At 63.9% G+C, this 13262-nt stretch overlaps 1 protein-coding gene across 1 annotated transcript; it reads right to left on the bottom strand.

Annotated features, from left to right (window-relative positions):
* Positions 1 to 7: 7 nt before the first annotated feature.
* On the bottom strand, positions 8 to 13188 carry CHLRE_04g224450v5 (uncharacterized protein). Its single transcript, XM_043061957.1, has 20 exons — positions 12598 to 13188; positions 11809 to 12470; positions 11398 to 11481; positions 11052 to 11133; positions 10655 to 10879; positions 10350 to 10400; positions 9788 to 10146; positions 9487 to 9560; positions 9207 to 9311; positions 8968 to 9038; positions 8562 to 8799; positions 7776 to 8431; positions 6904 to 7563; positions 6474 to 6567; positions 6133 to 6277; positions 4921 to 5812; positions 4587 to 4676; positions 2293 to 3225; positions 1952 to 2026; positions 8 to 1678 (listed from the first exon to the last, which is right to left on the bottom strand). The coding sequence occupies exons 1-20, from the start codon at positions 12763 to 12765 to the stop codon at positions 1166 to 1168; spliced, it is 6177 nt and encodes a 2058-aa protein (XP_042925309.1). The 5' UTR covers positions 12766 to 13188; the 3' UTR covers positions 8 to 1165.
* Between the last annotated feature and the right edge of the window lie 74 nt (positions 13189 to 13262).

A 13262-nucleotide genomic window follows, 5' to 3' on the forward strand; every position in this document is an offset into this window, starting at 1 on the left:
TAATTCTGAGGAGGAAGATTTACAAGGTAAAAGGAAAGCGTGGAGGACGCCATGCGGGCTACCAACACAATGGTAAGATCACAAGCTCTGCTGTCCGCACTGGCACACACCGTTCCGTACTGCATAGGATCACGCCATCATCAGAAGCACTGCCGCATGCATTTCACACCCCCGCAACATCTGTAGGAAGGTCAGCACTTCGCCAAGCCTACATTGAATGGTCACGCAGCCGCAGTATTGCCCTACCTTTAAGAGCACTGCCGCGTGCGTTCCACACCCCCTTCAACGTCTGTTAGAAAATAAGCAGTTCATCAGTAGCAACATGATCACAAGTAGATGTTGCGGTATTTCTACACCGTTCTCTCCGCGCCCCCGCGTTCCTCGCACTCCTATGCAAGACCAGTCAAGCATGAATAGTCATGTCAGCATGCCTGGCACCGTCCATGCCAGGCGCCTCATATAAATCCCTCTTATTACTAATAATTGGACAGGCACGTGCATTGTTGCGCGTGCAGGACCACTAGCAAGCTCTGGGTCTTGCGCCAAGAGAGCACTGCAAGCAACACGTTCATACGGAGCAAGTCGCAACGGCATTGCGATGAATGCCCAAAATCCCATGCCTCGGACCTAGTGAGAGAGTCCGAAACATAATGCCGCACTGCCGCCCGCACTCTGGCAACGTCATACCTACCGTAACCATACCCCCCAACCGCCACTACCCGGGCTGGCGCTGGCGCAATTCAGGTGCGACCTAGCGCTGTCGCCACCCTTTCTTGCGCCGCGGTGCCTCATGCCAGACTCGGCCGCTTTATTTTCCCTCCATTGCATTGAACACGACACGTGCAGTTGCGCGAGCCATGCACCATGTGATGAGGCTGAGTGCTGTAGTGTGCGAAACGTTCGCCTCGCCTCGCGGCGGCCACAACTAGCTCCCGCCACCAAGGAAGCCCATTCCACCTCCTGCTCAGCTCCTGCTGCTCCGTCCCGCCCCGCTCCCACCGTCTGTTCCCCCCCCCCCGCACTGGCCACCGCCGCCATGCCACCACCATGGGCCCCAATTACGTGCCGCTTGCCCTGCCTTCCCTCCACTACGCCGCCTCCATCTACCCCACCACACCCCCGCCTCATAAAACATGGCCAGGTGCAAACACAAATGCAGCCTACCTCACACGCCGCCACCTGTAGCCATCGCTTGCCTCGGCGACAGCGGCGACCGATGGCCCGCCGCCCCTCCACCCCCACCTCCATACCCAACCCCGCCCGGTGCCGTCGCCAGCAGGGACGTCGCCTGTAACGAGCTCATCCCCGCAACCGCCCGCCCCACCTCCCGCTGCCGCCGCTCTGCCCGAAGCAGCACGGGCGCCAGCGTCGGCCCCACCACCACCTGCAGCAGCCCTGTCAGTTCCGCCACTAGCACACTCGCCGCCGGCCGCTTGCTGGCATCACCCGCCAGGCACCGCCGCAGCAGGTTGCGCAGCGACGGCGGCAGCTCGGGCGACATGTGCGCCAGCAGGCTGGGGGCTACGGGCGTGAAGATGTGGGGAAGCAGCTGGCGGAGCTGACACAGCGAGGCGCCGTGGGACAGGCACCAGAGGCAGATGCCGAAGGAGTAGACGTCGGCGGCGGGCGACACCTTGCCGGACACCAGAACCTCGGGTGCGGCGAAGAAGGGCGTGCCCTGTAGCATCGTGGTTGTGTGTGAAGAAACCACAAGGGTAAGAGGTCGACCCGGGTGTGCGTGCGTGCATGCGTGCGTGTGTGTACATGTGCGCGTGTGTGGATGAGTTGGCTGGTGGCGCGGTTTGATGGCCTGGCAACTCATGGGTTTGTTGCGATGCCGTGTGTGCTGGAGCGCGGTGCGGAAGCGTGAGGGGAGAGTGATCAACCAGCAAAAAGTACCTGAAGCCCGGATACTTGGGAACTGGAGAGGCGCACACACACACACCCGCACCTGGTGCAGACCGGACCGATGCGTTTCGTCTCCCTCCAGGCGAACCGACAGACCAAAGTCACTGATCTTGAACACCTGCACGACAGGTTCGCAACCGCGCGCAAGAAGGATTTGTGAAGCATCAATTACCGCTCGAGGCTTTGGCGCGAGCTGTCCGGCCCGTGCCAGTGAAGGGGGATTCAGGCCATGGGGCTGGGACAGGCAGGGGTTCGCAAACAGCGGGCACGGCATGCCTGGGTTTCACACGCGCGCAGTCAGCGAGCACGCCGAGCCCGCTGCTGCTCGATGCACCGGGTTTGGACCTGATTTTCCCCCGGCCCTTCCTCCGTTAGCCCACGCACCTGGCCCAGCAGCGGCATGACATGTGCCGCGCGCATCGCCGCATTCAGCGGCTTGCCGACGCCGCCGCCGCCACGCGCGCTCGTGCCGCCTCCCGCCGCGCCGCTGGCGCTGACCCCGCCCGCGCCACCCGACATCACCGCGCCCGCAGACAGACCGGACGCAGCGGTCCTGCCTCCCGACAGGCGGCCATCCGCCGCCGCCGCCGCTGCAGGCGCGGCCGATGTCGTGCCCGAGACCCACAGTGGTCCGGACGTGCCGGTGGATGTGGAGGCTGGACGCCGGAATGGCGTCGCCGAGTCCGCCACCAACCCGGCTGTCGCTGCGGCGGTGCCCACCGCTGCATCGGCCAAGACGCCGCCACCGCCGTCGTTCAGGTCAATGGGGGTAAGCCCTATCAATCCAGAGCCGCTGCTGGCAACCGCCGCCGCGCCTAACGAGGCTCCGGTACTGACGGTGGTGGCGTTGGTGGTCCCGGTGGTGACTGTGGCATGGCCGGTCGCAGTGATGCCCGGCGTGGTGCCCGCCGCAGCATTGTCAACGGTCGAGGAGGAGGCTGCTGCAGGGCCCGGCGGCGCCTCCGCTACCTTGCTCACCGCCTGCGTCACCGCGTGCTGCGCCGCCGCCGGCACCGCGTGCGGCGGCCCCAGAATATCCTCGCTCCACGAATCCGGCTGGTCCGGGACGCAGAGGCTGGGCAGCATGCTACCCAGAAACATTTGCTGCTGCGCAAAGATCACGTCAGCCGCCGTCATGTGGCGGCCTCCTCCACCGCCGCCGCCATCCGCGCCACCACCGCCGTCTCCTGCCACCGTCGCGCTGCCCACGCTGCCGCCGCCGACACTGACGCTGTTGAACCACAGCAGGTCGGCGAGGTTAACGCCGCTGCCGAGCAGCTCGGGAAACACGGGGTCGCAGGAGGCGAGCAGGATGTTCTGTGGGCGCGGGCAGGTGCGGGTAGGTGTGAGGACACGCCATGCATACCCGGTTGCGTTATGGGATGCAGTTTCGGGATCGGGAACTTGCTACAGTGACTGCGATGATGTAGAATACAGGCAGCAGACGGGCGCACCCAAACACTCACACATGCACGCACATAAACGCACACAAATGCATACATGCACGCAAAATTGTGCTTGCCCTTATTGTGCTCTTTGCAAGCACACACACACACACACACACACACACACACACACACACACACACACACACACACACACACACACACACACACACACACACACACACACACACACACACACACAAAGCCCACGCTCCCGCTTTTGCCTATATGTGAGCTCGACTACGACCAGCGGGCGGGAATCTGGGAATTAGGCGTGCTGGGTAAACGTTGTTTAGCGCGCCCAGGGTGCGGAGCATGGACGCATACAGGTGCATCGCGGGGTCAGGCCGAATGGTCGCCCGTGGGGTTCCAGGCTTATCGCGGGTAAGTATGACTACCTGGGTCACGACAGTCACGCGACGCTCGGTAAAATGGTAGGTATCGGTAAGTAACTCCGTCGCGTCATTGGGCGGGCTTTCGTTTCGTTTTTTAACACACACACACACACACACACACACACACACACACACACACACACACACACACACACACACACACACACACACACACACACACAGAGAGAGAGATGGTAACTGCGCGCGCGTGTAAGGCGGAATTGTTCCGTTTGTTCTTTGTTTAACACACACACACACACACACACACACACACACACACACACACACACACACACACACACACACACACACACACACACACACAATGCCCACGCTTCCGCTTTTGCCTATAGGTGAGCTCGACTACCACCAGCGGGCGGGAATCTGGGAATTAGGCGTGCTGGGTAAACGTTGTTTAGCGCGCCCAGGGTGCGGAGCATGGACGCATACAGGTGCATCGCGGGGTCAGGCCGAATGGTCGCCCGTGGGGTTCCAGGCTTATCGCGGGTAAGTATGACTACCTGGGTCACGACAGTCACGCGACGCTCGGTAAAATGGTAGGTATCGGTAAGTAACTCCGTCGCGTCATTGGGCGGGCTTTCGTTTCGTTTTTTAACACACACACACACACACACACACACACACACACACACACACACACACACACACACACACACACACACACACACACACACACAGAGAGAGAGATGGTAACTGCGCGCGCGTGTAAGGCGGAATTGTTCCGTTTGTTCTTTGTTTAACACACACACACACACACACACACACACACACACACACACACACACACACACACACACACACACACACACACGCTCACCTGCAAAGTCAGGTCGCCGTGCACCACGTTGCAGGTGTGCAGGTACTCCAGGCCGCGGGCGACGTCCAGCGCAGCGAACAGGGCCAGGGCCTGTGCGGTGATGTGCGATATGCGCGGTGTGTGGGACGTGTGGGGTGTGTGGAAGTGGTGGATGTGTGGGTTGGTGTGATGTGTGCGTTGGTGTGCACCTCATGCACCGATACTGGTGGGTGGTAGCCGTCTACCGTATGCAAGGCAGAGCGACTCAAATCGCAAGCATGGGCTGTCAACCCGGGGCTGGATACGTGGGACGGCTGGGCACAGGCCATGCCATAACACGGCCGCTGCCGCTCACCAGGTTGGGAGAGGCGCCCACGTCCCTCCAAGCCCGGTAGATTGGGTACGACTGCTGCTCGCCGTCCACCACAGCCGAGCCCATTGCCGTGGCGCCGGCGCCGGCGCCACCGCTGCCGCCACTGCCGCCGGGGGCGGCGGCGCCACCGCCGCCGTCCGCCGGCAACTGTATCTGTCCAGAGGAGCATGGCCGTCGCCCCTGCCCTCTAGCACTGGGTGGGCCCGTCGACACACGCCGACCCGCCGCAGAAGGCATTGCCACCGCCGCGTGCGCTGCTGCTCCAGCGTTCTCTTGCAGCGGCGGCAAGAGAGAGGAGCTACTGCTTCCGAGCTGTTGTTGTTGTTGCTGCGGCTGCTGTTGCTGTTGCTGTTGCTGCGGCGCTGGTTCGGCGCTGGTACTGGCGCTGGGGCTGGCGCCTACGCCGGGCGAGGTCGCGGCCGCACCCCCTCCAACAGCCGCTGCCACAGTCGCCGCTGCTGGTGGACCTTCCACCGGCGCGCCGCCCGTGCCTAGGGCCGCCACGAATGCAGCCGCCTTCGAGCCCTGCCGCTGCACATACACCTGATTCTGACTCTGCTGGTTGTGTAAGCCGCCGCCGCCCAGCACGTAACCCGTGACGCCGCTGCCGCCGCCGCCACCGGCCGGCGCCGCTGCTGGCGGCGGCCAGGGCTTGCGGAACAACCCCAGCCGCAGCGCGTCACGCAACGTGCCGCCATCGCAATACGCCATAATAATGGAGAGCTTGTAGGCGTCGCAACGCGGCATACCCGCCGACGCCTGCGTGGGTGCGGGCGAGCCGACACCGCCAGCGGCAGCCGGCGGGAGCGGGGGCTCGGCGGCGGGCAGTGGCAGGGACATATGTGCCAGGCCTGCCACCTCCACCGGTTGGACGCTGCGGGGGCGGCGTGCGGTGGGGGTTGCAAGGATGTTTGGAAAAGCGGTACAGGGTGCACTGAAGACTGCAGGGGTTTGCGAGCGGTGGTTGGACGGGGGGAGGACGGGGTATGCAGCATGGGCGGAGAGAGTCGGGAAGGGTGTTGAACGGCATGGCATGCGGCCGGGGAATTGCATGCAGGCCCTGACCTGAACCCTGGTCAATGTGGTCATGGAAAAAACCCTGTCAGCCCTGCCCCCCGGCCCCGCGCCTGCTTGCGCCGCCGTCGCGGAACGACACCCAGCGGTTGCGCGGAGCATCAGGCCGAGGACACTCACGTGTAGTGGAAGGTGGGCACGACGTTGGCGTGCGACAGCGTCACCGCCAACGCCACCTCCCGCACCAGCCGCTCGCGCCGCCGCGTGCTGTCGCCCTCCTGAAGCAGCACCACCTTGATCGCCACAGGCAGGCCGCGCCACTCGCCTGCCGGGAGGCGCGCGCGTGAGGAGCGGAGTTTGCACAGGTGTAAGGAGGGGGCGTGGAGCAACAGGTGGAGCACCAGGTCCGAGCGAGTCCGAGACACACAAAAACACACACGTGCGTGTGCGTGCATGCATGACGCATGGCGTACACAACGTCGAAACGTGGCATCGTTCCCAACCAGCGCCGCTGCACGCACCCTTGTACACGACGCCACAGCCGCCACTGCCCAGCACGCGCGGCCGCTGCTGGCCGCCGTTGCTGACGGGCTGAGCGCCCACCGGCGTGGTGTCCTGCACACAGCACAGCACGACACAGCAGGGCACAGCGCAGGCAGTCAGGCAGGCACTCAGTCAGGAAGTCAGGCATGGACCACGTAGACAGACTGCCAACCAACGAGAACCCGCCAGGTCGCCATGCCTCAGCGAAAGCCCACGTCAGCACAGTCGGCAGGAGCGGAAGGTCCACACTGCGGCGGCTACTGAGTAGTGCCACACGCACACACGTGGATTCCCGCAGCACACACACACACACACACACACACACACACTGGCTTTCGTTTCGTTTTTTAACACACACACACACACACACATACACGCACACGGGGGTAGCACACGCCTGCCACCCACCTGGAATCTGCGGATGAGGCCGTCAATCTCTCCAGCCAACGTCTGCTGCATCAGGTCCGCGGCCACCGAGGAGCCAGCCTCGCGCTCCGACGTCAAGCCGCCACGAGGCGTGGCGCCGCCGCTGCCTGGCCCCATGACGCCGCCGCCTGTGGCGCCGCTGGCAGGCCCGGAACCCGGCATGCCGTCGCCAGCTCGCATGTCCATCACGCGTCGCACGCCCGGCGCCGCGTAGTGCGCCTGCAGCGGCGATATGGGGGGCGGCGGCCGCGGCGGGTGCGGGCCTGGCAGCCCCTGTGGTGGCGGCCACGCCCCTCCGGGCAGCAGGCTAGCTGCGCGCAGGACATCTGCACCACCTGCTGCTGCTGCTGCTGCTGCTGCGCCCGCCGTGCCCGGCGGCAGCGCCCCAGGCGGCACGAGCTCCGCATGCTTCACGTGCGTCTGCGGCTGCTGCAGCTGCTGCTGCGGTGTGTCTGGCGGCGCCATCTGCAGCGACGACGGCAGAGCCGAGTGGCCGCCCCAGCCGCCGTGCGGCGGCGGCAGCGGAAACCCATCCACTGGGTGCGCGCGGCCGCCGCCGCCGCCGCCGCCAGCAGCAGCCGCCGCCGCTGCGGCGTGGGCCACGCCGGGCATCACCACTTCAAGCATGGTCGCGCCGCCGGCCTGCGTTTACGGAATGCGTTTACGGCAGCATGAAATCATTGGCAGCAACCTTTGCAGGGCGCGCGACACTCCGCCTAATTCCCGACCCACATGCATCAGCGACTCAGCTCTTCGCGCCACACCGCACGCGGCCCATTGTTTTAATGGAAGGCAAAATGAAGACATGTTTCCATTATGAGCAGCTAGAGCAGCCCCCTTGACCGCAGACTTACCGTGCCGGCTGCGAAGCTCTTGCTGAACGCGCTACCTTCCCACAAGTGCTGCGGCGCCCCATCGGCATGCGCCGCCGCCGCCGCCACATCATGTTGACCACCAGCAGCTAAGGGCAGCGCCAGTAGTGCACGCTCCTGCGCGGGGCCATCCTCCTGCTGGGAGATGGAGATCCGGACCTCTGCCGGTGACAGCCCAGCCACACCAGGAGCCGCCGCAGCCGCAGCGGCTGAGCCCACTGCGACGGCCGCTTTCCCTGCGCCTTTGCTGCTGGAGCCCCAGCCGCTGTCCGCTGCAGGTGCCGCGCCGCCGTCCGCTGCTCCGGAGAGCGAGTCGTCCTTCGCGTCACGACACAAGTCGCCGTTGCTGCCATCGCGCTCGCCAGCGGTAGCAGCAGGCAGCTTGTGCTGCTGCGTATCCGGCTGCTGCTTCTCCTGGTCCGCCCGCTGCTTCTCCTGGTCCCTCCGCTGGTCATGCCGTGTCAGGTAAGCCCTACGGCCGAAGAAAGCAGCTGCCGCGAGCAGCCCCACGCCCACCACGCAGCCCACAACGGCCCCCACAATGACTCCCGTGTCTGTGCTGCTGCTGGCGGCGCCGCCGCTGCTGCCGCTGCTGTTGGTCCTGGAGCTGGAGTTTGCAGCTCGTAGGAGGGTCAGCACTGCGCAGAGGGTAGGCAGGCATGCAGTCCGGTCGTCAGGGCAGATTATTGAGGTGCAGGCGCGGGACACTGCCGCGCACCACACTGGGTAAAAAAAGCACCAGACACACTAGACAGCTAACCAACTCACGTGTTTGTAAGTCGCACGGACCCGACAGCGCAAGCGCCATCACACTCAACGGCGGCGGCGGCGAGGCCGCCGCCACCGTCGCGTTCCCGCCGCTGCTACTCCCGCTACCGCCACTGCTACTGCTACTGCTGGGGGCAGTGGCTCGCTGGGGGATTAGGTGAAAGGTGGTAGAGTTCCACCAGGCCCCGCCGGCTGTGTGGGCGGTGTAGAAGAGCGTGTCGTTGGTGGGTTGAGCGACCTGCGGGTGGCGCGTGTGGCGGCATGGGAGGGAGCGAGGGGGCACACGCGTAAAGTCGTGTACGCCACGCAACTACGTGTACGGCAACTACCCAAACCCCCGCCACGTCACGCATACTTTGTAGGTTGGTTGCGCTAGCTCGGGATGTTCGGCTCTGGCGGAACTTACTGGCACTTGGCCACTGGCAACCAGCAGCTGGTTGAAAAGGCCATTGAGCTCATCGGGCAGGTAGGGAAAGCCTGTATGGTTGGGGCCGGTTGGGGTGAAGCAGAGCGGTGCCGATAGACATGAAAAGCACATGAACAACAATGGTGCAGTGTACAGCGGAAGCCAGGTGGGGAGGCAAGGGCGGCGGGTTGCCGACTGGATGCAATGGCCGCGCGCACGCACGCACGCACGACACGCACCCGCTGCTATCTTTGCCACGCCGGGCACGGTGCAAACGACGGCACCGGTGGCGGCGCTGGTCGTACATGTGGGGCTGTTGAACAGCTTAAGCAGTGCGAAGAAATCTGCGCCGCAGCAAGGGAGTGAAAGCGACAGAACGAGCATGAGATGCCTGCAAAATCGTATCATCATATGCATCCTATGTTCGGCACGAGTGTACCGAGAGGCACGATGTAGGTCGCTGGCTAGTTGCTGGCAAGCAAGGAGTCGCTTATGGGTCGCACATCTGTCCGCACCCACCCGGAGGCGCATCGGCGGAGCAGCCGTTGAACTCAAACCGCCCAATGCTCTGATCGTTAAAGCCCGGCAAGCACCTGCGCACATTTGCAAGGAGGTAAACTTACATATTGCACGGATGCTTGACATTACCATCTTCACCCATCTACGCTACACACGTGCACAACAACACCTGACACACACACACACACACACACACACACACACAGCCGCACACGCGTAATGTTTTCCTTGTGCTCTTTAACACAGCCGCACAGTGCCGCGCGTGTTGCCCTCCGCTGTGCTCTCAAACACACGCCCGCACCTTCCACGCCACAAGTCGTAGCCCGGCACGCGCGGCAGCACGGCGGGCGCCGCCGGCAGCGCCCACGTGACCGACAGCGAGGCGTTGACGACGTGAAGGTTGCGTAGCGATAGGCGGTTGCCGGGCGGCGGCAACGCCAGCGGCAGACTGCTGAGGTACAGCAGTAGCTGGCGGCTGTGCTGCCGGTGCTCCGCGATAATGGTCGAGGCGAAGGTGGCGGGGGTGGTGGGGGCGGAGGTGGGGGAGGTGGGGGAGGAGGAGAGGTTGGAGTAGAAAGCGGCCACGGCGGCGGGGGTGGTGAGCGTGCCGGCGGCGGAGGGGCCCGACACAGTGATGTCACTGGCAACCAGGATGCCCTCCTGTGGGTGGGTTGGGAGTGGCAGAGATTGGGTTGGGGTTTGGGCATGGGATGGGGCTTGGCGTGGCGTGGCGTGGGAGGTATGGGGTGTGTTGTGGGGCCGTGGAGCGAGAAGAAAGTAGCGCGGTGGAGCGTGGACAAGGCCGGGGTTTCGGTGTCAGTTGTGACAAGAAATCATACCGCAGGTCAGATAGGAAATCTTACATTTGACCAGTTGCTGGCGTCGAGCACGATGTCATCCAGGAGCACGATGACCTGTAAGAGAATGTGCATGTGTGAGTCACGGCAGCGGGGGGTGGTTGGCTGCTGGCCAAGGCAGGCGCGAACAAGCAAAGCAAAAGGACTGTGAAACACATGCAGCACTCAAAAGCACCCCGCAGCTCACCACAGGCGGCCCACCCACGCACGGCACCCCAGGGTCCGCACATACACGCGCGCGCTCAATCTGCCACACCCCAAGGCGCACCCCATCCATCACCACGCACACGCACACGCACACGCACACGCACCCGCGGGCCGCTCCAGGGCCGCTGCAGCTGCGCCCTCAGCTGCGTCACGTTGGCCGCGAAGAGGATGATGGAGGGGTCCGCGGGCGGGTCCTCAACGCTCCACAGGTCCACCACAGCCGGCATGGGTGCCGTGAGCAGCGGCGTTGCGGCGGTGGTGGTGTTGTACTTCTCCAGATAGGACCGCGTCGTGCCCACCGACGTGAGCTGCCCGTCCGCGTCCGTCGCCTGGAAAGTGCGGGGGCGGGGTGCGGATGTGGGCTTCGTGTACCGTATGCAGCCGCTGCGTTCCAAGCGCAACCAATCGGTCGCCAACCAGTCAACCCGGCACACCCACCCGTCTAGCCACCCGGCCACCCAGCCGCCCAGCCACGCATCACACCACATCCGCCACACCCACCTGCAGCGGCGGGGTGAGGATGTCGCCCAACCACTTGGCGCTCTGCTGCTCCTCCGCAACCATGGATGTGAGCCGCGCAAACCTGACAGCATACCGTGCATCGAAACACAACCATCACGTGAAATGCGCGCTTATACATATGACGGGGAAGAATTGATAAGAATTGGAAAAGGTTGATCTGCAAAAGGACCCCCGCGCCACCCGAGCCATCCCACGACACGTACGGCACGGCACGGCACGGCACGCGCCCAACGGTGGAACCACCGGCGGCCGCTGGTACTCGCTTCCTAAGCACTACGCTGTACGGCGGTACGGCAATGCTGTACGGCGGCAGTACAACACTCACCAGAAGCTGAGGTACCGCAGCTGCCCCACGTTGTACATGAGGGCCACGCGCACGTGGCGGGCCTGCACCGGCGCGCCCGGGCTCCTGCGGTACGGTGGCAGCAGGTGCGAGTGCTACGATGTCAGTTTGCGGCTGCTGCGGAGCTACCACCAACACCGCACGTCAACTCGCCCCGTCATGTGCTTTGGCAGGTGCTGCTGGCAGGCGACAGCAGGTGGCGCCGGCGGCGCGTGCAAGACTGTATGCCACGGCAGAATGCCGGACGCTTTGTCGCCAACTGGGTCGGAAGCGCAAGTAGCGCAAGCACACGGCGCGCTGCAGCGACCACGCATAACCACACGCTTTCCTGTGCTCCCGGTCCTCCGTCTCCAAATCCTCACCGCCATCACACGCCCTCACACACACGCTCACCTGTCCACCCCCAGGTGCCACATTTCCACTGCAGTGAGCCCCACAGGCCATGTGGAGGGCTGCCCGGGCGGCATATTGACCAGTGTCAGGTCGCACAGGTTCAACGCCACCCGCCCCGCCGAGCTATTGCTGCCACTGCTGCTGCTCGTGTTGATGGGGCTGCTGTTGGTGCTGTTGGCCGCTGCTCCCAAGGAGGAGGGCATCGTGGTGAGGGGAAGCGCGCCGGGCGGAAGCGTGGTGAGCAGCTGAAGCGCGTTGCGACGACTGCGCACGTCCAGCTCCGTTCTGAGTGCAGCGGGCGCGCTGCTGCTGTTAATCCCGGCTCGCAGGCCCGCAAACGTGGTGTTGCGGTAGATTACCCCCAGTGGGTTGCTGTCATCCGGCGAGCTGGGGCTGAGCTGGTCTGTTGGCGAGGCCGGCAGCGAGATGTTCGCCGCCAGTGTGAGGAGCAGCTGTGCATGGGTGGGCTGGAGCTGCGCCAGAGCTGCGAGAAGCTGCTCGCCCGTTCGTACGGTGACGGTGCCGCACGGCTGTAGCGGCCCCACCAGCGTCGCCCAGTCCGCGGCGGGGCACGTGACGTTGACGCGCCAGGCCGCCAGCGCGGGGCTCGCGGCTCTGGTTGAAGTGGACAGCTCAGGAAAGTACACATAGCCCGGCCCGGCCTGCAAAGGGTCAAAGAAAGTGAGGGTAGGGTATACTCACGCACGGTATGGGTGAGAGACAGGACCAGGCGTGCACGTGAGGGGCGCGTGGGACGGGGGACGGTAAGAGTGGCGGTTTCTCGCTCACCTCCACGCCAACAGGTGGCCACCTGGCCGAGGACTTGAACGAACAGGCCCAGCTCTGCAGCTTTGATACCACCGAGCAGTTCCCGCTGAACGCTTGGATATCGGTCAGGCGAAGCGCACCGACGCCGGCTGCCGACGTCAGGACAAGGTCCGGGAGCCATTCCCGCATCAAGTCGCCAGCGCTCGCGATAGCACCTGACCCGCCTGGCGCTGACGAGTTCTTCAAGCTTAGCGAGCAAGAAGCCAGGTCGCAGAACGTGGCGCCGCAGCTCGGTGTTGGGCAGGAATTCTGTGCCCCGCCAAGCCCCTGACCCAGCGCGTGCCGGCCATTTGCAAGTAACACCAGCAAGAGCACGCTCCCAAGCCGAAGAAATCTAGCGAAAGGAGTTAAATTTCCGCCAAGCATTAGTTACAAGCTTGTGGAGCGCCTTTGATTCCCTACAGGGCTGGCGAGCAGCCCCCGTTGCATCCTGTATGCATACGCATACAAGCAGAACCTGGTGGGAGACTACTTTGCGGGTCACACCGATGTCACTGTGTCGTCGTTAAGAAAGATATCTCGTCCTTTGTATCGAGCCTTTTACGTGGATGTACATTTAGCATGTCGCGCGTCACATAACGAGGTAGTTCCCGTCCCGTGTTCATGTTGTCATGCGGCGTTGTGCG

The sequence above is a fragment of the Chlamydomonas reinhardtii genome, chromosome 4 (assembly GCF_000002595.2).
Source record: "Chlamydomonas reinhardtii strain CC-503 cw92 mt+ chromosome 4, whole genome shotgun sequence".
Classification (NCBI taxonomy): Eukaryota; Viridiplantae; Chlorophyta; class Chlorophyceae; order Chlamydomonadales; family Chlamydomonadaceae; genus Chlamydomonas; species Chlamydomonas reinhardtii.

Excerpts from the sequence above, each read along its gene's own strand:
- CHLRE_04g224450v5 (XM_043061957.1), bottom strand. The coding sequence starts at position 12,765 with ATGCGGGAATGGCTCCCGGACCTTGTCCTGACGTCGGCAGCCGGCGTC. Across the intron at positions 8,800-8,967 it reads TTGCCAGTGGCCAAGTGCCA|GTCGCTCAACCCACCAACGA; the intron begins GTAAGTTCCGCC and ends CGCCACCCGCAG. Across the intron at positions 4,677-4,920 it reads TGGGCGCCTCTCCCAACCTG|GCCCTGGCCCTGTTCGCTGC; the intron begins GTGAGCGGCAGC and ends ATCACCGCACAG.